The 20974-nt window shown below is 48.0% G+C and overlaps 2 protein-coding genes and 1 pseudogene across 11 annotated transcripts in view; 2 read left to right on the top strand and 1 right to left on the bottom strand.

Annotated features, from left to right (window-relative positions):
- LOC119842653 overlaps nucleotides 1-5887 on the top strand; it is a 1040433-nt pseudogene extending 1034546 nt beyond the window's left edge.
- The window catches only part of LOC119843367 (zinc finger protein 664-like), a 1158238-nt gene that overhangs the window by 51807 nt on the left and 1085457 nt on the right, over nucleotides 1-20974 (bottom strand). The window lies entirely within an intron of this gene.
- LOC119843348 (zinc finger and SCAN domain-containing protein 2-like) lies at nucleotides 341-19381 on the top strand. 7 transcript variants are annotated; one of them, XM_043496966.1, is made up of 4 exons: nucleotides 11600-12133; nucleotides 12994-13113; nucleotides 15548-15674; nucleotides 16798-19380. In XM_043496966.1, exons 3-4 carry the CDS (start codon nucleotides 15641-15643, stop codon nucleotides 17985-17987), a joined length of 1224 nt encoding a protein of 407 aa, XP_043352901.1. In that variant the 5' UTR covers nucleotides 11600-12133; nucleotides 12994-13113; nucleotides 15548-15640; the 3' UTR covers nucleotides 17988-19380. The 7 variants fall into 7 exon arrangements, with proteins under 7 accessions (XP_043352899.1, XP_043352901.1, XP_038228514.1 ...); XM_043496964.1 differs by lacking the exons at nucleotides 11600-12133; nucleotides 12994-13113; nucleotides 15548-15674 and adding exons at nucleotides 341-3326; nucleotides 16522-16667; XM_038372586.2 differs by lacking the exon at nucleotides 12994-13113 and having other exon boundaries at nucleotides 11601-12133.

Raw genomic sequence — 20974 nt, 5'->3', positions numbered from 1 at the left:
CACCAGCCCCCGAGCCGGAGCCCACAGGTGATGGGGGGACCCGGGGAAAGGGCCGGGGCCGGGCAGGACAGTGACTCTGCGCAAGCGGCCCCGCAGCCCCAGATCCCGCCGCCCCGGGAAGCGGCTCCCTGGCTGGGCAGCGCCTGGCGGAGGGACCGGAGCTGCGGCCCCAGCGGCGAGTCGCTGCCCGGACTCTGCCCAGGATCTGCTCCGGGGGCCAGCGGCGGGGGTTCGGGCAGGGGGGAGAGCGGCCGGGGGGGGAAGCATGGGCGGGCCCCAGGGCAGTTCCCTGTTGTGTCCCTGGGGCTGGGTTGTCAGGGCGGGGAGGGGAGAGAAATGAGACTGAAATGGAGTCGGGGGGGGGGGGATTATTGTAACCCCGTTACAAAACTCGGAGCCCCTCCCTCCCCTGAGACAGGCCCCTTGGTGCCCCAGCGATGGGTGAATCTCCCCAGCCCTGAACGGCTGCTGGGGCCCTGTTTGCTCCGTCAGAGACACCTGCTCTGAAAGGGGGCAGGATCCTGTTCTCCTGAACAGCCCCGAGTGTGACCCGCTCACACTGTCTCCCAATGCACGTGTGCCAGGCAGCCTGAGTAACCTGCTCTTGGTGTAGTCTGTGTGTGTGTGGGGGGGGTTACAGTGAGATCAGTCTGCTCAGATTTCATTTCTGTTCTGTATAAATAGGCTTGGACGAATTAGATCTTTTTAGGGTAAACGTCACTTTCACCCTATACACACAAACAGATGGAAAAGTATTTCCATGGATAATAATCAAAATGACCAGAAAGGCAGAGTCGGGAAAATGCTGCTTGAGAACTTCTTTAAAGTTTGATTTAAGGAGAGTTGCTTGGTATGTTTTGACATGTGATGCTGACAGTGTGTGTGTTTCAATGGTTATAAACCTTTAACTTTTTAATCCCAATATCTATAGCCATGAAATAATTATTACCTGACCCACCCTGTAATTTCCTGCAACGGTGAAAATTTAAATCAATAAAAATAAAAAGGAAACCCTTAAAAATGGACATTGATATTATCCGTTGACATAATTAAAGAGAGAAAAAAAGAAATTCTGCCAGGCCTATATATAAATATAGCAATACAATCACTACTAATCTAGTCCCTTTACTCTCCATTAATCAAATATTGCGCTATAACTTTTCAGATTTTTTCTCTTTTTTCCACTTGCCAGATTTTGATATAAAATCCTCTCAAATTTTGTTCAATTTCTCTTATTTATAGATTAATATATTATCTGCTAATTTATTTCTCTAAATACCCACGATTAAGAAAATTAATTGACTTCTCCTTTCTAATTAACTTACATGTGAATCATTTCCATATTTTCTCTCTCAGTTATGAAATAGGGATATAAAATCTCCTCAAAATTCACTGATGTTTGCACTCTAATTTTTGAATTATATAAGATTTCCTCAATTTGGGAGGAGAAATATTGCCCTGAGTCATTGATTTGATTACAAGAAGAAATTATCAGGTACTCTAAAGGCCTCTTGAATTCTAGCAGAGAAAAGCGTAAGGAGAAAGATTAGCTGAAAATGAAAGCCAGAGAAATACAAATGGAAAATTAGGGTGATTAACTACTGAAAAAACTAACAAGGGAAGCGGTGGATTTTCCATCTCTTAAATTCAGCACTGGATGCTTTGGTACATGTGTTTTAATCCAACACAAGTGACAGGGCTCAGTGCAGGAGTAACCAGATGAATTGAGCTGGATTGTATCATACAGGAGGTCAGACTAGATTTTCTAAATTCAATGGTCTCTTCCACTTCTGGCCTTAAAAATCCATAACACCACATGGGGATTGGGTGGGTGGGAGATTAAACTCCCCAATGATAAACTTTCCCCTGATATCTGCGAATCAAGTTGTTTCCCCCATATTTAATGAGCCTCCCTCAGCTAAGGGACCAGTGTCACCCAGATACTGATGGGGAAATCGCCGAGGGCTAGATGTACCAAGGGATTTAGGCATTACAAGATCAGCAGAGCAGCACCTTTTGTTTAGATACCCTGCCTCCTAGTGGAATCCACAACCCTGAGTTAGGCTCCCTATATTCTCCCTGGGCAGAGCTAAGCACCTAAAAATGGGATCCACAAAACACAGCATGCTGACCAGGGAGCTGCCTGAGCTAGCCAATGGGAAATGCTGAGGAGAGGGGTGGGTCATATGCCCCTGCCCCTCAAAGGGACATAGGTGGCTATCTCTGCTTGGTCACTTTTCACTGTGAACCCTCTCCTGGAGTTTGGTGCAAAAGGCTTTGGGGTTTTCCAAGGTACGTCTCAGTCTCTCCCGCTGAAGCTGTTCCACCGTGTATAAATGGTTACACATATGTTGGGTAAGAAGGAGTGAGACTGACTCCAGCCCTGGGGCAGGGCGCTCACCTGGGTTTTAGGAGACCCAGGTTTCAGGACCACTCTTCCAATGTCTATTTAGATCTTTCTGTTTGGGCTGACCCAGCCTGTCTCCTTTGCGTACCTTTTCCTAGCAACATTTATTGTTATCTGTGGTTGTAACTGTATATGAATTTTCACTCTCTGTCTGAAAATGGGGTTCCCCACTGGGGTAGGACTGCCTGATCCCAGTGACTACAACACATCCTGCTGGGGGATGGGAACCCCGTTCAGAGAGGGGATTTTCAGGGGTGCTGCTGGTGGGTTTGTGTTAGAAGGGCTGGAGCAGGAAATACACAGGGCCAGGGAGGTGGTGACAGGATGGGACAAGCCTGCTGGGATGTCTTCAGTTTGTGGCATAATGTTCAGAACAGGAACTTTTGGGGGATGGAATAAAAATTTCCCCATTTCTGGAACGGGAAAGAAACCAACAGGGCTGGGAAAATTGATTGGACTTTCAGTGCTGGAGCCTGAACCCACTAGACAGAGGTTGCTCTGAAATACAAAAGAGGCACCCAGGGGTGAGGTCCCGGGGAGGTGCCCCGTCCCCTGACCCCCAGCTTCTGGGAATGGGGAGGGGGTTAGGATTCCTGTCCCTGGACTCTGCTGAGGGGCTCCATCTCCTGTATCAGCCTCTGGCTAGCAGGTGTGTGATAAATGGGAAGGCCCCTGCCCTCCTCCATCGGCTGGGAGGGACAAGGAGCTCTCTCTTTCTCCACGCATGGAGCCTCCTGGCTGCTCTGAGCAGGGTGGGGGTGGGATTCTATATCTCTGGTGCTTGTTGTTTCAGGAGCCGGTGACCTTCGAGGAGGTGGCTGTGTATTTCACCCAGGGGCAGGGGCTCTGCTGGACCCCGGTCCGAGAGCCCTCTACAGGGACGTCATGCAGGAGAACTATGAGATGGTGAACTCGCTGGGTAAGGGAGTACTGTTGTGTTGATTACTGGAAGCTGCGGGGGTCTGTGATGTGACCAGTTTGGCTCGAACTCAAGCTCTTCCCTGGACACTTAGGTTATGTCTACACGGCATCTGGGAGGTGGGATTCCCAGCTCAGGTAGATTTACATGCACTAGTTCTGCTAGGGCTAGTGGCTAAAAATAGCCACGCAGATAGCAGCTGGGCTAGCCTCCTGATTACATTCCCAGAGGTAGAGCGGGATTGTACTCAGGTGACTAGTCTGAACCACAGCCCATGGCCACACTGCTGTTATTCAGCGCTCATGTTTGTCCATCTACCAAGCTGGGAATGACACCCCCCAGCAGCTGTGCAGACAGACCCTTCCATTTCAGGAGAATGACCCCATAGTCCCCACAGCCCGTTTAAGACAGACTTTGATCTCCATTCCCCCAGACATGGGATAGGAGAGTCGGAAACACAAGGGAGACCTAATTCATCTCCATCCTGCATCCTTTGAGGTGGCAGAAGCATCGTCTTCTCCCGTCTATATTCATTCATGTCTCTTCCCCTCCCCTCCTGGGACTACCTCCATTCTTGGGGTAGATGTCAACCACCCACACTGACTGAGATCTGGCAGGAGCTCCCTGCCCCCGGACTTTATGACTCCCAGGGTGTTTGGAAGGGATCTGGAGGCAGAATCCAATTTCTCCATTGTGGGTCCCTGGTACTCTGTGTTGTCTGTTAGAGCTAGGTTATTTCTTCCAAGCATGGAGGCTTTATTCTTTTTTTAAATTTATTTTTAAAACCTCTGTTTCTGGCTTCACCCTGTGGCACCACTGTGGTACCTGGTGCAGTAAACTGTGAAACTACAGTGAGAGGGAGGGCTTAAAAAACAGAGGAGATTCCATGCTTGGAAGATAAGGAGAAGTATCCCAGTTCTAATGGATCCTGGTGCACCAGAGACCCACTTCACAGAAGGAAAAATTACAGATGGGTTAGTAAGTGTTCCCTTTCTCAGTCTCCCCAGTGGTGGTTGTGTTGCTGTTCTCCTTTCGTTCCTTTCTCCCCGGCATGGGGGATGACTCCTGTTTGGATTCTCTCTCTGTATTCCAGGGGGTGCTGGGATGGTGAGTGAGAATGAGAAGGAGAATCCACAGCGGGAAGGTGGTGAGGACATGGGTCTGCAGGGAATGGTATTGGGAAGATCCAAGGGGAATTTTTACCAGAATCATAAACCAGGAAAAACCTGCAAAAACCAGAGCAGGTCAGAGAGGCTGCTGGGATACGACCCAGGGAAGAAAAGGTGTGAACCCATAAATCATGGTGGAGATTGCGAGGACCTCAAAGAAACCACAGCCCAGCCGAGAATCCCTCCAGAAGAGAGAAAAAACACATGCACCGAGTGTGGGAAAAGCTTTATTCGGAGGTCACATCTTATTTCCCATCAGAGGATCCACACTGGAGAGAAACCGTATAAGTGCCTTGTCTGTGCGAAAGGTTTCAATCAGACCGCAAATCTTATTTCACATCAGAGGATCCACACAGGGGAGAAACCCTATAAATGTCTTGACTGTGGGAAAGGTTTCAATCAGGGTTCGCATCTTATTAGGCATGAGAGAACCCACACGGGCGAGCAACCTTATAAATGTCTTGACTGTGGGAAAGGTTTCATTCAGAGCTCACATCTTATTAGGCACGAGAGAACCCACACGGGTGAGAAACCGTATAAATGCCTGGACTGTGGGAAAAGCTTTGTCCTGAGCTCAGATCTTATTTCACATCAGAGTAGCCACACGGGAGAAAAACCCTATAAATGTTTGCACTGTGGGGAAAGTTTTGATTGGAACATGCAGCTTGTTAGACATCAGAAGCACCACACGGGAGAGAAACCCTACAAATGCCTGGATTGTGGGAAAGCATTTAGTGACAGTTCTGCCCTTATTATTCATCAGAGAGTCCACACAGGAGAGAAACCCTTTAAATGCCTCGACTGTGGGAGAAGATTCAATCGGAGCGCGCACCTTACTAGGCACAAGAGAACCCACACGGGAGATAAACCCTATAAGTGTCCAGACTGTGGGAAAAGCTTCAATCAGAGTGCGTACCTCATTTCACATCAGAGAACTCACACAGGAGAGAAACCCTATAAATGCCTTGAGTGTGGGAAAAAATTCAGCTGGAGTTCCAATCTGATTTCACATCAAAGAACTCACACAGGAGAGAGACCATATAAGTGCCTGGACTGTGGGAAAAGGTTTATTGATAACTCTGCCCGTATTAAACATCACAAAATCCATACAGGAGAGAAGCCCTATAAATGCCTCGACTGTGGGAAAAGTTTCAGTCGGAGATCAACCCATGTTCGACATCAAAGAATCCACACAGGAGAGAAATCTTGAACGTTGGAGATGCTTCAGCTGGGGTCAGCTTGTATCAGGCATCAGGAAATACATACAGGGAATCAGAGTAGCAGCCATGTTAGTCTGTATTTGCAAAAAGAAAAGGAGTACTCCGATGAAGTGAGCTGTAACTCACGAAAGCTTATGCTCAAATAAATGTATTAGTCTCTAAGGTGCCACAAGTACTCCTTTTCTTTTTGCGCATACAGGAAATAGAATTCTCTTAAATATCTTTAACTTGGAATATGTTTCAAGTGTAATTGACATTGGAGTCTCCACACAGGAGAGAAATTCTATCAATTCCATCCCTAGGGTTGGCCATAGTTTACTTAAAAAAAAAAATCCAATTCCCCTACACATGTCTTTGATTTCATTCATGCTAAGTCATACTCATGAGGGCTGGAGATTTAAGTATCACAGATCTGGAGAGGAAATTCAAATGAATCCCCAACGTTGTGTGATCGTTCTGAGCTTAAATCCCAATGTACACGTACTGGTGAAGCAGCTTCTGGTATCTTTCCTACCAACCTCCGATTATTTGCGGACAGTAATTTTGGTTTTCTCCTTTCATTAGGATGATGTTAAAACTTTTGTAACTAACATGACTGGGTAAGAAGGCTCCAAACAGGGCAGGTGTAGAGTGTTCAGAGGAGAAAATGGGTAAGTCCTGATTTTGAATCATCTGAAACAAGCTTTAGGATGTCGATTATTATGAACCTGAGAGTGTCTTATAGTCCACCCTGTATTGTGGATTGTTCTCTATTTGCTGAAGGCCATTTGGTCACCTAGTAGGATCTTACTTTTGTTTTACAGAATGTAGTGCAGGTTTATTGGGGACGCCATAAGACAAATGACCACTTGCTAGAACACTGTCTTATTCTATTGGTACCATTTTACGACCCTTTGCCATGTAGTCTTAGTGTTGTTTGAATAATAATTATTATACATCACCATCAGCATAAATACCAATGGGGACAGTGTGAGAGTCGCAGGCCGAGAGGCGGAGACTGAAATGGGGAAGGAAGTTCCTGCCTGATCCCTGCAGTGACGGGAGATACAGTCGGGAGAGGGAGAGAGTGGTAGATAAAGAGCTGGGAAACTGCAGGGTTTTCTCTCGAGAGCCAGACAGCTGAGGCTGAGAATTGTTAACTTGCTGCACAGGAGCCAGAGAGAGACAGGAAATAGCCTGTGATCACTGGGTGAAGCCATCCCTGAATCCTAAAGGGCTACAAATGACACTGTTTGTGGAGTGATTGGATGCATCAGTGATTCCTGGGAGGACAAGACGGAGCAGAGATAGGAAGGAAATTAGGGAAATCAACAGGCCTGGCCAGCCCTGAAGCCAGCTGACATCCATCACTGCGACTGGAGAGACACGAGGAATCTGTGAACCAAGATGGTCACCGCAACCCCCTCCACAGCGTCCTTTTATTGGGACGATGGAGACTCTCTCTGCCACACTCTCCCCACGCACGCCAAGGATGTCCCTGGGGGATAAAAGCCTCAGCCAGGATTGGAGATGCCGCACCGTTCTCTGGCTCCCATTAACGGAGGTCCCTGACTTTTCTGCTCTCACAGCGTTTCCTTCTGTGACTGAATCCCGGCATCTCTAATGGATCCTCTGCATTTTTCTGGCCACTGTACAATGTTGCTCCATTGCTGATGCCCATGGGAGCCGGGAGCAGCACCATGTTGGGCTGGGGCTGAAATGCTCCGTGCTGAGCTGAGCTCTGGGTGTGAGGAGGAGATTTTATCTTTTATTTCTGGCTTGGAAAGAATAAAGTCAAATATAGTTTTTCAAACTCCCAGAGTCCTTTGTCTTGAGTCACGAGTAAAAATAGCCTTTAACAGACTCGGTGGCTGTCTGGGAATCTTCTTTGAGGCATTATTTCCCCAACCCTGAGCACCAGAAACTTCACATCCCGGAGCTGCCAACTCTGTGGGCTCTTCATGGCTAATAGCCATTGATGGATCTATCCTCCAGGAACTGATCTCATTCCTTTTTGAACCCATTTATAGTTTTGGCCTTCACAGCATCCCCTGGCAATGAGACTAATAAAGAAAAAAACAATACTGTCATTATGGTTTGGATAGCCTTGCATTTTAACAGTTTAGAAGTACTTTTCCAAATGACAACGCTCCCTTTCTTTCTTTGTGTCCAAATTGCCAACAGAGCTTTCTCCATGGTAGCACATTGTGGAAATTGTGACAGGCAACCCCCATCCATCACATTTTGATACATCGGGCAGGGCAGCACATTATCACGGAGCAGCAGAAAAGAATACCTAGTAGATGTCAATAACTGTGACTGGTAGCAAATTGTGATGGTGGCTGTTTATAAAGTTACGCCACCCTCCATCTGAGCACCAGCTCCCTGGAGACAACAGCTAATGAGCCCCTTCCCTGCACGCTCACTTTTCACCACCTCATCAAGCAGGACCCAGCAATGCCTCCTCTATGCCCTTTAACTATAGAAACCTGCAGAACGAGTTCCACCCAGAGCCCAAGTCACTGAGATCCATGCCCCCTCACTCTGGTTAAACTGTCCTAGCCCCCTGAGCAGCTGGCTGGGGAATTTAGTGTGAATGATCAGCTCAGCCTGGCTGATTCATCCGCACCTCTTGCGGGGCTGTGTTAGTGAATTTTCACATCCCCCTCCCAACTGGGCACTGCCTGCAAAATGTGTGTGTGTTGCAAGTCCCATGGATTAGATCCTCCCCTCTGATTCTCACCAGCTGGGGATCTGGCCCCACAGGTTCCAATGGAGCTATGGCCAATTTACACCAGCTGGGGATGCAGCTTGGGTTACGTCTACACTGAGATAAAAAAACCCTGCGACATTGAGTCAGAGCCTGGGTTACTGGGTTAGCTTACTCAGGGCTGGGCTTCGGGGCTAAAATGAACTGTGTAGACATTTGGTCTTGGATTGGAGCCTGAGATCTGAGACTCTCTCCCCTGGGGCTTCAGCCTAAGCCCGAATGTCTGCACTGCAATTTTATAGCCCCACAACTGAGCCCTGTCAGCCCCCATCAGCTGAGCCAGGCCTGGCAGTGTGGATGTACTCTTGAATCGTTTGTACAAACATACAGTGCATCTCTGAGCAAGAGTTTGTATTACCTGGTTTGTGACGACTTCATTGCCAGCCAGGGCCACACAAAGTGGAATAAAAACCAATCTAGAAAGGTAAATGGCCCCACTAGCATAATGAATCTGGTGTCACTCACACAATGTTATATATAACTCTATTACGCTCCCATTCTCCCCGCACCTCAGCTTCACTCTCTGGTGAAACCCAGGCTGGAGCTCTTTCCATAAGGCTGGACTCAGAGTTAAACTTCAGGGCTGTTGTATGTATGTAAAACCCTGTTAAGTAGCTGGTAATATTGCCCAGTTGGCTTTGAAGAGAGAGTCTCCCAGAGTGACCTGGGCAAATAGACATTTTATGCACACAGAAATTATTATAAATGGGACAACCCATTGTAGATAGGATTTGGAATACTGTGAATATCATTTAAAGAAAAGCAGTTGGGCAGTAAATCTACAGGCGTTCTGTATACAGACGTCCCCATTTTATTGCTGTTACAGATATTCAAAGATAAGGTTCCCACATGATATCGACCTTCCTGTTTTTGAGCACGCACATCAAAACACAGTCCCCTCTGATCTTCTCGCAGAGATGATTTCTCGGTCATTGTAGTGTGGCCATCGTATGTGCTGTGTGTGTCTCATTGGTTCATAAACTTTAAGGTCAGAAGGAACCATCATGATCATCTAATCTGACCTCCTGCACATTGGCGCTCTGGACTCAAGTCACGTGGACCCTTCACAGCTTGGGAAGAACGGCAGCTTCTCAGCCCTTTCAAGGCACTTTTGACCCCCTTGACAGTCTGGGGATCTCCACAGCCAGCAGCATTCCAGCCCGTGGGTTGGTAACAGACTGGTCCTCACTGGCTGGTCAAACTGTATATTACAGATATACATGTACAGATATACAGATGTACAGATATTAGGATCAGCATATGAAGCATGTATTCCCTGGATCTCTATAAGACTTTCACTCTGCTCCGATGAAGTGAGCTGTAGCTCACGAAAGCTTATGCTCTAATAAATTTGTTAGTCTCTAAGGTGCCACAAGTACTCCTTTTCTTTTTGCGAATACAGACTAACACGGCTGCTACTCTGAAACTCTAGAACACTGTCTTCTCCCCATATGAAGTGGCTACTAACTTACTGGAGGGCTTCACTAGTAAGTGAAGCTGGAGTAGCACTCCGCACAGGCACTGGGACTCCATCCCGCAGCAGGGCTGTTTCACCCCTTTATTTAAAACATTGCCCCTGCACCCTGATTGATTCAGCTCTGGGTTGGTGACTGGGGAGCATTGGGGAGACCAGGACTGGCATGGGCGGTGCATATAATAGGGCTGGGGAAGGCTGTACCTCCCCAAACAGCCCCGAGCCACTCCCCGCCCCCCTGCTGCTAGTTGGCCCTAACCCAGGCAGGCTGCTCCACTTCCAGGAAGCCTGCTGGGGCTGGAACTTGGGGTGGCTGAGGCTGACCAGCACTCTGCAGCTGGGGGTGGGGGGACTTCTGGGCTTCAGCAGGGGAAAGGGGATGGGAGGAGAAGGGCCTCAGGCAGAAGGGGTGATCCGGGACGGGGGCTAGCCTCCCCAAACTCGTGATTCACCCACCACTCATGAGGACTGGGATCGTAAATGCAGTTCTGGTGGCTGCGTATTAAGAAGGATGTTGAAAAACGAGGCTTCCAGCATGCCTGCTCCCAGCTCCTCCTCCAGTGGGTTGGGCCTTCCCTGGATGCTGGATCACATGCAGGGCAGAGAGGGGGCTCGAACATGCCCTGGAGGGGCAAGGACACCTGGATCTCAGCACACACATGGAAGAAGATTATGTGGGGCTGAGAGGTGCCCTCTCTTGCAACTTCCCAGTGCCCCATCTCTCTCCTCCCACTTCCCTCAACCCCATCCCCCTGTGTCCTCAGCCCCCCAACCCCTGTCCCTTCCCCTACCACCCCTTCCCATTTCCCCCCTGCCCTCTCTGCAGCCCCAAACCCCTCTCCCCATTTCCTCCCACTCCTTTGCCCCTTAATTCCCTCTCCTTGTCCAAAAAGCATTTTATTCTCTATTTTAAAAGTCACAGAATTATAGAAGCAAATATCCCCAATGGCCGGTGATGGGACACTGGATGGGGAGGGCTCTGAGTCAGTACAGAGAATTCTTTCCCAGGTGTCTGGCCAGTGGGTCTTCCCACATGCTCAGGGTCTAAACTCTCCTGCCAACATAGTATTGTCTTCACTGGGGGGTTAGGTCAATATACCTGTGTCGCTCCAGAGGGTGGATTTTCCGAGTGACGTAGTTGTACCCCTGTCAGTTTGTAGAGTAGACCTGGCCTTAGGAAAGAAAAGTCAAACGCACAGCTACAAACCGGGGAATAACTGGCAAGGTATGGCCAACATGGGGCCTTAGCTTGGTTGAATTACATTGCTCAGGGGCTGGATTTTTCACACCCTGCCCTGAGGGAGGTAGCTGGGTCGACCTAACTTTTAAGTGTAGACGGGGCCTAATTCTATTACACTCCCCTTCTTCCTGAGTGGCAGCTAAACTCTCTGCTGAAGCATAGGTCAGAGTCGGGGCTCTTCTGAACTTTAGAAGGGGTTACCCAGAGTTCAACTTCAGGGCTATTGTATGTGTGTAAACCCCTGATAAACCGGTGTCCATATTGCCCAGTAGCTAGATGGGTGGACAGGATCATTGCAGGGAACCTGGAATTCACCCAGCAACAAAGAGTTACTGTAGGGGGTACAATTCCCTTCCGTCCTCAGCTCCCTTTCTGGGTCCTAGACAAACCCATTGCTCGGCAGCCCCCTGCCCCTGGGGCAGCCTGGCCCAGCACTCGGGGCGGTTCTTGCCCTGCAGCCTGTCAGTGGGGGTTGGAAAGGAGGAGCCCGCCGGATCCCTGGGAGGGGGAGAAGGGGGATTTCTATGGGGACCGGGGATTGCTGCCGAGGGTCCCCAAATCCGCGGGAGTGGCGGGTCCTGGCCTCCCAGGGAGCCTGCCCGGAGCTGCAGGGGGCCGGTTTCTCAGTGACTGGGCGGTGGGTGGGATTCGCCGGGCCGGTCTCTATAGGGCAGAGAGGAGGGATTTCGGGCCGGGGCCCCCAGGCTGAGCGGGGTGTGGGGCGGGGAGGGGGGTCCTTAGCTGCTGCCCCCACCGGGCCCTGGTTCGTGCTGGGAGGGGGCGGGCTGCGCTCGCTCTGCCTGTTTATCTTCCTGGGTCAGATCCTCCATTGTGAGCCGGGGCCGGGCCGAGCCGCTGCTGCTCCCCGGCGGGGTCTGTGCGGGGAGAGACCGGCACGAACCCCCCGCCCCGCCCCGGGCTCTGCCCGCACCAGCCCCCGAGCCGGAGCCCGCAGGTGATGGGGGGACCCGGGGAAAGGGCCGGGGCCGGGCAGGACAGTGACTCTGCGCAAGCGGCCCCGCAGCCCCAGATCCCGCCGCCCCGGGAAGCGGCTCCCTGGCTGGGCAGCGCCTGGCGGAGGGACCGGAGCTGCGGCCCCAGCGGCGAGTCGCTGCCCGGACTCTGCCCAGGATCTGCTCCGGGGGCCAGCGGCGGGGGTTCGGGCAGGGGGGAGAGCGGCCGGGGGGGGAAGCATGGGCGGGCCCCAGGGCAGTTCCCTGTTGTGTCCCTGGGGCTGGGTTGTCAGGGCGGGGAGGGGAGAGAAATGAGACTGAAATGGAGTCGGGGGGGGGGATTATTGTAACCCCGTTACAAAACTCGGAGCCCCTCCCTCCCCTGAGACAGGCCCCTTGGTGCCCCAGCGATGGGTGAATCTCCCCAGCCCTGAACGGCTGCTGGGGCCCTGTTTGCTCCGTCAGAGACACCTGCTCTGAAAGGGGGCAGGATCCTGTTCTCCTGAACAGCCCCGAGTGTGACCCGCTCACACTGTCTCCCAATGCACGTGTGCCAGGCAGCCTGAGTAACCTGCTCTTGGTGGTGTGTGTGTGTGTGTGGGGGGGGGGGGTTAATATATCTGCTCAGTTTTTCAGAGTAGCAGCCGTGTTAATCTGTATTCTCAAAAAGAAAAGGAGGACTTGTGGCACCTTAGAGACTAACAAATTTATTTGAGCATAAGCATATTTTCCACTGAATGCGTCCGATGAAGTGAGTTGTAGCTCAGGAAATCTTATGCTCAAATAAATTTGTTAGTCTGTAAGGTGCCACAAGTACTCCTTTTATTTTTGCTCAGTTTTTGTTTCTCTTATACATACGTAGGCTTGGAAGGATGAGATTTTAAATCAGTAAATGTCGGTTAACGTCAATTTCTCCTTGCACACAAAAATTGGACGAAAACATATTTCTACGGGAAATAGTTGAAACGTGCAGCTAGGCAAAGTAAGAAAACTGGTGCTTGAGAACTTCTTAGAATTTGAATTTAGGAGATTTACTTGGTATGTTCGGACATGTGATGATGCCAATGTGCGTTTAACATTTATAAAGCTTTCAGCTTTTTGAATCTCAGTGTCTGCAGTCATTGAATAATTATTGTGTGAGCCGCCTCACTGTTTCCTGCAACTGTGAACATTTAAATCGATAAAAATTGAAAATAAATCCTTAAAAAGAAACACTGATATTGTCACTGAGATGATTTAAAAACAATCAAATTCTGCCAAGCCTGTGTATAAGTCTAGCAATACGATAACCACTACGTCATCATTTCTGAAACTGGGGGTCCTGACCCCAAAAGGGGTCCTAAGGCTGTTGTATGTGTGTGAGGGGGGAGGGTCACGAGATGGTATGGTGTTGCCACCCTTACTTCTGTGCTGCTGCTGAGGGAAGCGTTACCTTCCGAGCTGGGCAGCCGGAGAGTGGCGATTGCTGGCCAGCCACCCAGCTCTGGAGGCAGCACCAGGGCCAGCAGCAGCACAGAAGTACAGGTGGCCTGGTACGGTATTGCTGTACCCCCCTACAGTTCCCCCTCCCACCAGCAGTGTCCTCTATTTGGGGATCTGGAAATATGGTCACCCGACTTTTCCCTTTTTGCAAAGTTTCAGTGCCTTTGACTGCAGGGCTATTGATTACATGCTTCATTTAGTGCTCCACAGCAATTTGCTATCACTTTTTCTGAGCGGGGGTCATCCCAGTCTGAAATATTTTGAAAGGGGGGGGTCAGCAAAAAAAAGTTTGAGAACCTTTGCACGAAGTTGAGCCCCTTTTCTCTCCATTAATAAGATATTGCTCTTAATTCTTTTTCTTTTTTCTCACTTGCCAGATTTTGATACAAAATCCCCTCAAAATGTGTTCAGTTTCTCTATTTATGGATTAGTATTTTGCATATATGTTGCTTACTTGTTTAGCTAAATACCAACTATTAATTTTTTTTGCCTTCTCCCTTCTAATTAGCTAAAACGTGAATCCTCTCCCATTTTCTTAATTTTCTCTCCATTGTCAAATAGTCATATAAAAGCTCCTCGAAATTCATCAAAGTTTACGATCTAATTTTTGAATTATATTAGATTTCCTTAGTTTTGGAGGCAAAATAGTGTCCTGGGGTCATTGATTGGATTGCAAAGAGAAAATACCAGGTTCTAAAGGCCTCTTGAATCTAGTAGAGAATATGCAGCTGTGAACCCTCTCCTGGAGTTTGGCATATAAGACTATGGTGTTTTCCTTGGTACATCTCTCTGTCTCTCCTGTTGAAGCTGTTCCACCATGTATAAATAATTACACATAAGTTGGGTGAGAGTGAATGAGAATGACTCTAGCCCTGGGGCAGGGCACTCACCTGGGTTTCAGGTCCACTCCTCCAATGATTATTTGGACCTTTCTGTTTGGGCTCACCCAGACTGTTTCCTTTGTGTACCTTTTCCTAGCAACATTTGTTCTTAGAGGTGATTGTAACTTTGTATGAACTTTCATCCACTTTCCAAAAAATGGAGCTCCCCACTGGGGTAGGACTGCCCTATCCCAGTGACTGCAACACATCCTCCTGGGGGATGGAAAACCTGTTCAGAGAGGGGATTTTCAGGGGGCTGCTGGTGGGTTTCTGTTAGAAGGTCTGGAGCAGGAAATACACAGGGCCAGGGAGGTGTTGACATGGAGGGACAAACCTGCTCTGACATGTTCAGTCTGTGGCATCCCTGGGGCTCTTGTGTGCCCAGTTTCGTTTTTGCTCAGGTTCTACCCTGGTCACTTAGGTTACATCCACACAGCCACTGGGAGGTGAGATTCCCAGCCCGGGTAGATGTACATGCACTAGTTTTGCTAGAGTTAGTCCCTAAATATACGGCCTTGGTAGCGGCTTGGGCTAGTCACCTAAGTATGTTCAGAAGATGGCTATTGGGAGCGGGGTGGAAATTCTCCCATTTCTGGAACTGGAAACAAACCCCCCTGGACAGGGATGGGAAAATTGAGAGGACTCCCACTGTTGGAGTCTGAACCCACCAGGCAGCAGATGCTGTGGAATATGAAGGGGGCACCCAGCGGTGAAGATCCAGGGGAGAGGCTGTCCCCCCTCACTCCTAGCTGCTGGGAATGGGGAGGGTGTTGGGATTCCTGTCTCTGGACCCTGCAGAAGGGCTCCATCTTCTGTGCCAGCCTCTAGCTAGTAGGTATGTGATAAATGGGAAGGCCCCTCCAGCGGCAGGGAGGTACAAGGATCTCTCTCTCTCTCCCCACCCTCAAGCCTCCTGGCTGCTCCGAGCAAGGTGGAGGTAGGATTCTGCTCCTCTGTCTCCACTAGACCTTTCATTTTATCGGCCCTCCTCCCCTGGGACTAGCGGGTTTGTGGCTGGGGCATCAGGTGCTGAGTGGTGGACTCTTGTTTCAGGAGCTGGTGACCTTCGAGGAGGTGGCTGTGTATGTCACCCAGTGGCAGGGGGCTCTGCTGGACCCCGCTCAGAGAGCCCTCTGCAGGGACGTCATGCAGGAGAATTACGAGACGGTGACCTCACTGGGTAAGTGAGTCCTGTCCCCTTGATTATTGGAAGCTTGGGGACGGGCTGCGGAGGGGCGGGCGGGGAGCAGCTGTGATGTTTTCAGCTGGGCTTCTGCTCAGGTTCTTCCTTGGTCACTTAGGTTACATCTACACAGCAGCTGGGAGGTGTGATTCCCAGCTCAGATACATTTACATGTAATAGTTTTCCAAAAACTAATGCCTAAAAATAGCAGCACAGATAGAGGCTAGCGCTAGCCCAGGGGCAGGGCAGGATTGTACTCAGGTGAGTAATCCGAGCCACAGCCCATGCTGCCATGGCCATACTGCTATTGTTAGACACTAGAGCTTGTCCATCTACCAAGCTGAGAAATACACCTCTCAGCAGCTGTGCAAACAGACCCTTTGATTTCAGGGGAATGACCCCATAGTCCACACAACTCATTTAAGACACACTTTGATCTCCACTCCTCCAGCCATGGGATTGAGGAGTTAGAAACACAAGGCAGATGTTAATTCATCTCCGTCCCATTGAGGTGGCAGAAGCATTGTATTGTTTTGTCTGTATTCATTCATGTCTCTTCCCCTCCCTTCCTGGGACAAACTCCATCCATGGGGCAGATGCTACCCACTCATGCTGACTGAGATCTGAGACGAGCTCCCCACCCCCAGACTTTACTTCCCCCTGGATCTTTTGAAAGGATCTGGAGGCAGAATGAAATTTCTCTATTTTGGGTCCCCGGTGCTCTGTGTTGTCTGTTTCAAGCTAGTTTATTTCTTCCAAATGGAGGCTGTATTTAAAAAAAAAAATATTTTGAAAACTTTATTTTGAAACTGAGCTTCACCCTGTGGTGCTGTTGTTATACGGGGTGCAGTACACTGTGAAATTAGAGTGAGAGAGAGGGTTTAAAAGAAAGAGGAGCCTCCATGCTTGGAAAATGAGGAGGAATATCCCAGTTCTAATGGATCATGGAGCACCAGGGACACACTTCAGAGAAGGAAAAATTACAGAAGGGTTAGTAAATATTCCCTTTCTCAGTCTCCCCAGCAGTTGTGTTGTTTTTCCCCTCTCTGCTGTTCCCCTTTCATTCCTTTCTCCCCAGCACGGGGGATGACTCCTTCTGGATTCTCTCTCTATATTCCAGGGGGTGCTGGGATGGTGAATGAGAATCCACAGTGGGAAGATGGTGAGGATGTGGATCTACAAGGAACGGTATTGGGAAGATCTGAGGGGGATTTTTATGAGAATCGTGTACAAGGAAAAGCCTGTGGAAATCAACGTAAGTCGGAGAGGCTGCTGGGATATGGCCTAGGGAAGAAAATGTGTGAACCCATAAATCATGGTGGAGATTGCAAGGATCTCAAGGAAACCACAGCCCAGCAGAGAATCCCCACAGAAGAGAGAAAAAACACGTGCACCGAGTGTGGGAAAAGCTTCAGTCGAAGTTCACATCTTATTTCCCATCAGAGGATCCACACAGGAGAGAAACCCTACAAGTGCCTAGTCTGTGGGAAAGGTTTCAATCAGAGCTCAAACCTTATTTCCCATCAGAGGATCCACACAGGAGAGAAACCCTATAAGTGCCTTAATTGTGGGAAAGGTTTCAATCAAAGTTGCCATCTTATTAGGCACGAGAGAACCCACACAGGGGAGAAGCCCTATAAATGCCTGGAATGCGGGAAAAGCTTCATTCAAAGCTCAGATCTTATTTCTCATCAAAGAACCCACACGGGAGAAAGACCCTATAAATGCCTGGACTGTGGGGAAAGTTTTGATTGGAACATGCAGCTTGTTAGACATCAGATGCACCATACAGGAGAGAAACCTTACAAATGCCTGGATTGTGGGAAGGGGTTTAGTGACAGTTCAGCCCTTATTACTCACCAGCGACTGCACACAGGAGAGAGACCCTATAAATGCCTCGATTGTGGGAGAAGATTCAATCGGAGCTCACACCTGACTCGACACAAGAGAACCCATTCTGGAGACAAACCCTATAAATGCCCAGAGTGTGGGAAAAGTTTCAGTCAGAGCTCATACCTTATTTCACATCAGCGAACACATACAGGAGAGAAACCCTATAAATGCCTCGAGTGTGGGAAAAGATTCAGTTGGAGCTCAGATCTTATTTCACATCAAAGAACTCACACAGGAGAGAGACCTTATAAGTGCCTAGACTGTGGGAAAAGTTTTAGTGACAACTCAGCCCTTATTAAACATCAGAGAATCCATACAGGAGAGAGACCCTATAAATGCCTTGACTGTGGGAAAAGTTTCAATCAGAGCTCCACCCATATTCGACATCAGAGAATCCACACAGGAGAAAAACCTTGAATGTGGAAGAAGCTTCAGTTGGGGTCAGCACGTATGGGGCATCAGCAAATCCATACAGGGAAAAGACCTCTTAAATATCTTAAGCATGGACAATGTTTCAAGTGGAACTGACATTGGAGACTCCACACAAAAGAGAAATTCTATCAGTTCCATACTAGGACTGGCCATAGTTTATTAAAAAAAAAATCCAATTCCCCTGCACACGTCTTTGACGTCTTTCATGCTAAGTCAGACTCTTGAGGGCTGGAGATGGAAATGTCTCAGACCTGGAGGGGGGATTTGTATAAATCCCAAACACAGCCTGATACTTCCGAGCTTCAATCCCTGGTTCTATCTCTTGGTAAATCTGCTTCTGTGCTGTTTCATACCCAGCTCAGATTGCAGAAGGGAATTTGGGTTTTCTCCTTTCATTAGGATGATGTTAAAACTTTTGTAAATAATGTGATCATATAAGAAGGCTCCAAATGAGGTAGGTTTTGGCAGTTTAGGGGAGACCAGGGGTTTACTGTCCTCTGGCTCATATTAACCTGAGCTTCCTGCTCTCAGGGCATTTGCTCCTCTGGCTGGATCCTGGTGTCTCTCATGGATTCACTATGTTTTTCTACCCGTTGTCAACTGTTGCTCTTTTGCTGCTCTCTGGGGGAGCTGGGAGCAGATGTGCTGGGTGGATGCTGGATTGATAAGAAGAGCTGTGAACTAGGGAAATGGGGTGAGAAGGTTGGATGAGTCTTAACAAGAACCAATAGTTGGAGATTAAAGCCAGACAAATTGTAATTAGTAACAAGGCACAATTTTTTTTTTAACAGTGAGGGTGATCAACCTTTGGGACAAACTACCAAGGGAAGCGGTTCTCGATTACATCATGTTCTCAGATTAAGACTGGATGCCTTTACTTGAAGATTTGCTTTAGTCAAACACAGTCAAGGAATAAATGGTTAACATTCATCTGTGTTACACAGGTGTTCAAAGAATCGATGTGCCTAAATGATTAGTGCAGTCCTATAATATTTGATACTGGTTTAGATTTGCAGTAATAAGTCATTCGGTTTTCCCTTTGTAATATACATATGGGAGGGCTTGGAAGGGTTAGATTTTTATCAGTAAATGTTGGTAAACATCGATATCATGGCACACGTGCACAAACCAACAAAAAATAGTTCCATAGCTGTTAACTGAAATTTAGAACTAGGCAAAGTAAGAAAACTGCCCCTTGAGAACTTCTTAGAGTTTGATTTAAGGAGATTTACATGGTATATTTTGACACGTGATGTTGAGAATGTGCGTGTAACGGTTATAAAGCTTTAACCATTAAAATCTCAACATCTACTGTCATTAAAGATTTCAGAGTGGAAGCCGTGTTAGCCTGTAACAGCAAAAAACAAAAAAACGAGGAGTACTTGTAGCACCTTAAAAAGAAAATGAGTACTTGTGGCACCTTAAAGACTAACACATTTATTTGAGCATAAGCTTTTTGTGAGCTACAGCTCACTTCATCGGATGCATTTGGTGGAAAATACAGTGGGGAGATTTATATACACACACAGAGAACATGAAACAATGGGTTTCATCATACACATTGTAAGGAGAGTGATCACTTAAGATGAGCCATCACCAGCAGTGCGGGGGGGGGGAAGGAGGAAAACCTTTCATGGTGACAAGCAAGGTAGGCCATTTCCAGCAGTTAACAAGAACATCTCAGGAACAGTGGGGGGTGGGGTGGGGGGGAGAAATAACATGGGGAAATAGTTTTACTCTGTGTAATCACTCATCCATTCCCAGTCTCTATTCAAGCCTAAGTTAATTGTATTCAGTTTGCAAATTAATTCCAATTCAGCAGTCTCTCGTTGGAGTCTGTTTTGAAGTTTTTTTGTTGAAGGATAGCCACTCTTAGGTCTGTAATCGAGTGACCGGAGAGATTGAAGTGTTCTACGACTAGTTTTTTAATGTTATAATTCTTGACGTCTGATTTGTGTCCATTTATTCTTTTATGTAGAGACTGTCCAGTTTGACCAATGTCCATGGCAGAGGGGCATTGCTGGCACATGATGGCATATATCACATTGGTAGATGCGCAGGTGAACGAGCCTCTGATAGTGTGGCGGATGTGATTAGGCCCTATGATGGTGTCCCCTGAACAGATATGTGGACAGAGTTGGCTTTCTTGCAAGGATAGGTTCCTGGGTTAGTGGTTCTGTTGTGTGGTGTGTGGTTGCTGGTGAGTATTTGCTTCAGGTTGGGGGGCTGTCTGTAAGCAAGGACTGGCCTGTCTCCCAAGATCTGTGAGAGTGATGGGTCGTCCTTCAAGATAGGTTGTAGATCCTTGATGATGCGTTGGAGAGGTTTCCTTTTTCTTTTTGTGAATACAGACTAACAAGGCTGCTACTCTGAAACCTGTCAGCACCTTAGAGACTAACAAATTTATTTGGGCATAAGCTTTCGTGGGCTAAAACCACTTCATCGGATGCATTAATTAAAGAATTATTGTCTGGCCCCACCCATTGTCTCACGCCGCCCCCTATAATTTCCAACAACAGTGACAATTTAAATAAATTAATGTAAAATAAAGCTTAAAACCCCATAATTTTGCACAACTGGGAACATTGACATTGGTTAAAAAATAATAAAAAATGATTTAAAATAAATATTATCCAGCAAAATTATTTAAAAAAATCAAATTCCTTCAAGCATATCTATTTATATACCCCTCCTCCTCTCTGCCCTAGTTCCTTTAACTAATTCCCCCGTTCTGCAAACATGAGAGCGCATGCTTTTCATCAATTACTTCATTAGTCATTTTACTACTGACTTGCTTATATTTCTGGATTGGCTATCTTACGTTCATGGCCCACTTGTAAGTTATGTTTCCATTAGCACATTTCTACAATATTAATAGCTCTCAAAGCCAGAAGGGACCATTAGATCATCTAGTTGGATCTATAACAGAGTCCAAAGAGTTTCACCCAGTTTTACCTCTTTATTGAGCCCAG

The sequence above is a fragment of the Dermochelys coriacea genome, chromosome 14 (genome assembly GCF_009764565.3).
Source record: "Dermochelys coriacea isolate rDerCor1 chromosome 14, rDerCor1.pri.v4, whole genome shotgun sequence".
Lineage (NCBI taxonomy): Eukaryota > Metazoa > Chordata > Testudines > Dermochelyidae > Dermochelys > Dermochelys coriacea.
Note: the sequence above shows the minus strand (reverse complement) of the source record. Positions and strands in the feature narration are given on the sequence as shown.

Bases quoted from the DNA above. Each gene is read 5' to 3' on its own strand.
- LOC119843348 (XM_043496964.1), top strand. From the start codon at position 16,622: ATGGAGCACCAGGGACACACTTCAGAGAAGGAAAAATTACAGAAGG. The intron at 16,668-16,797 runs GTTAGTAAATAT...TCTATATTCCAG, and splicing joins GAAGGAAAAATTACAGAAGG to GGGGTGCTGGGATGGTGAAT.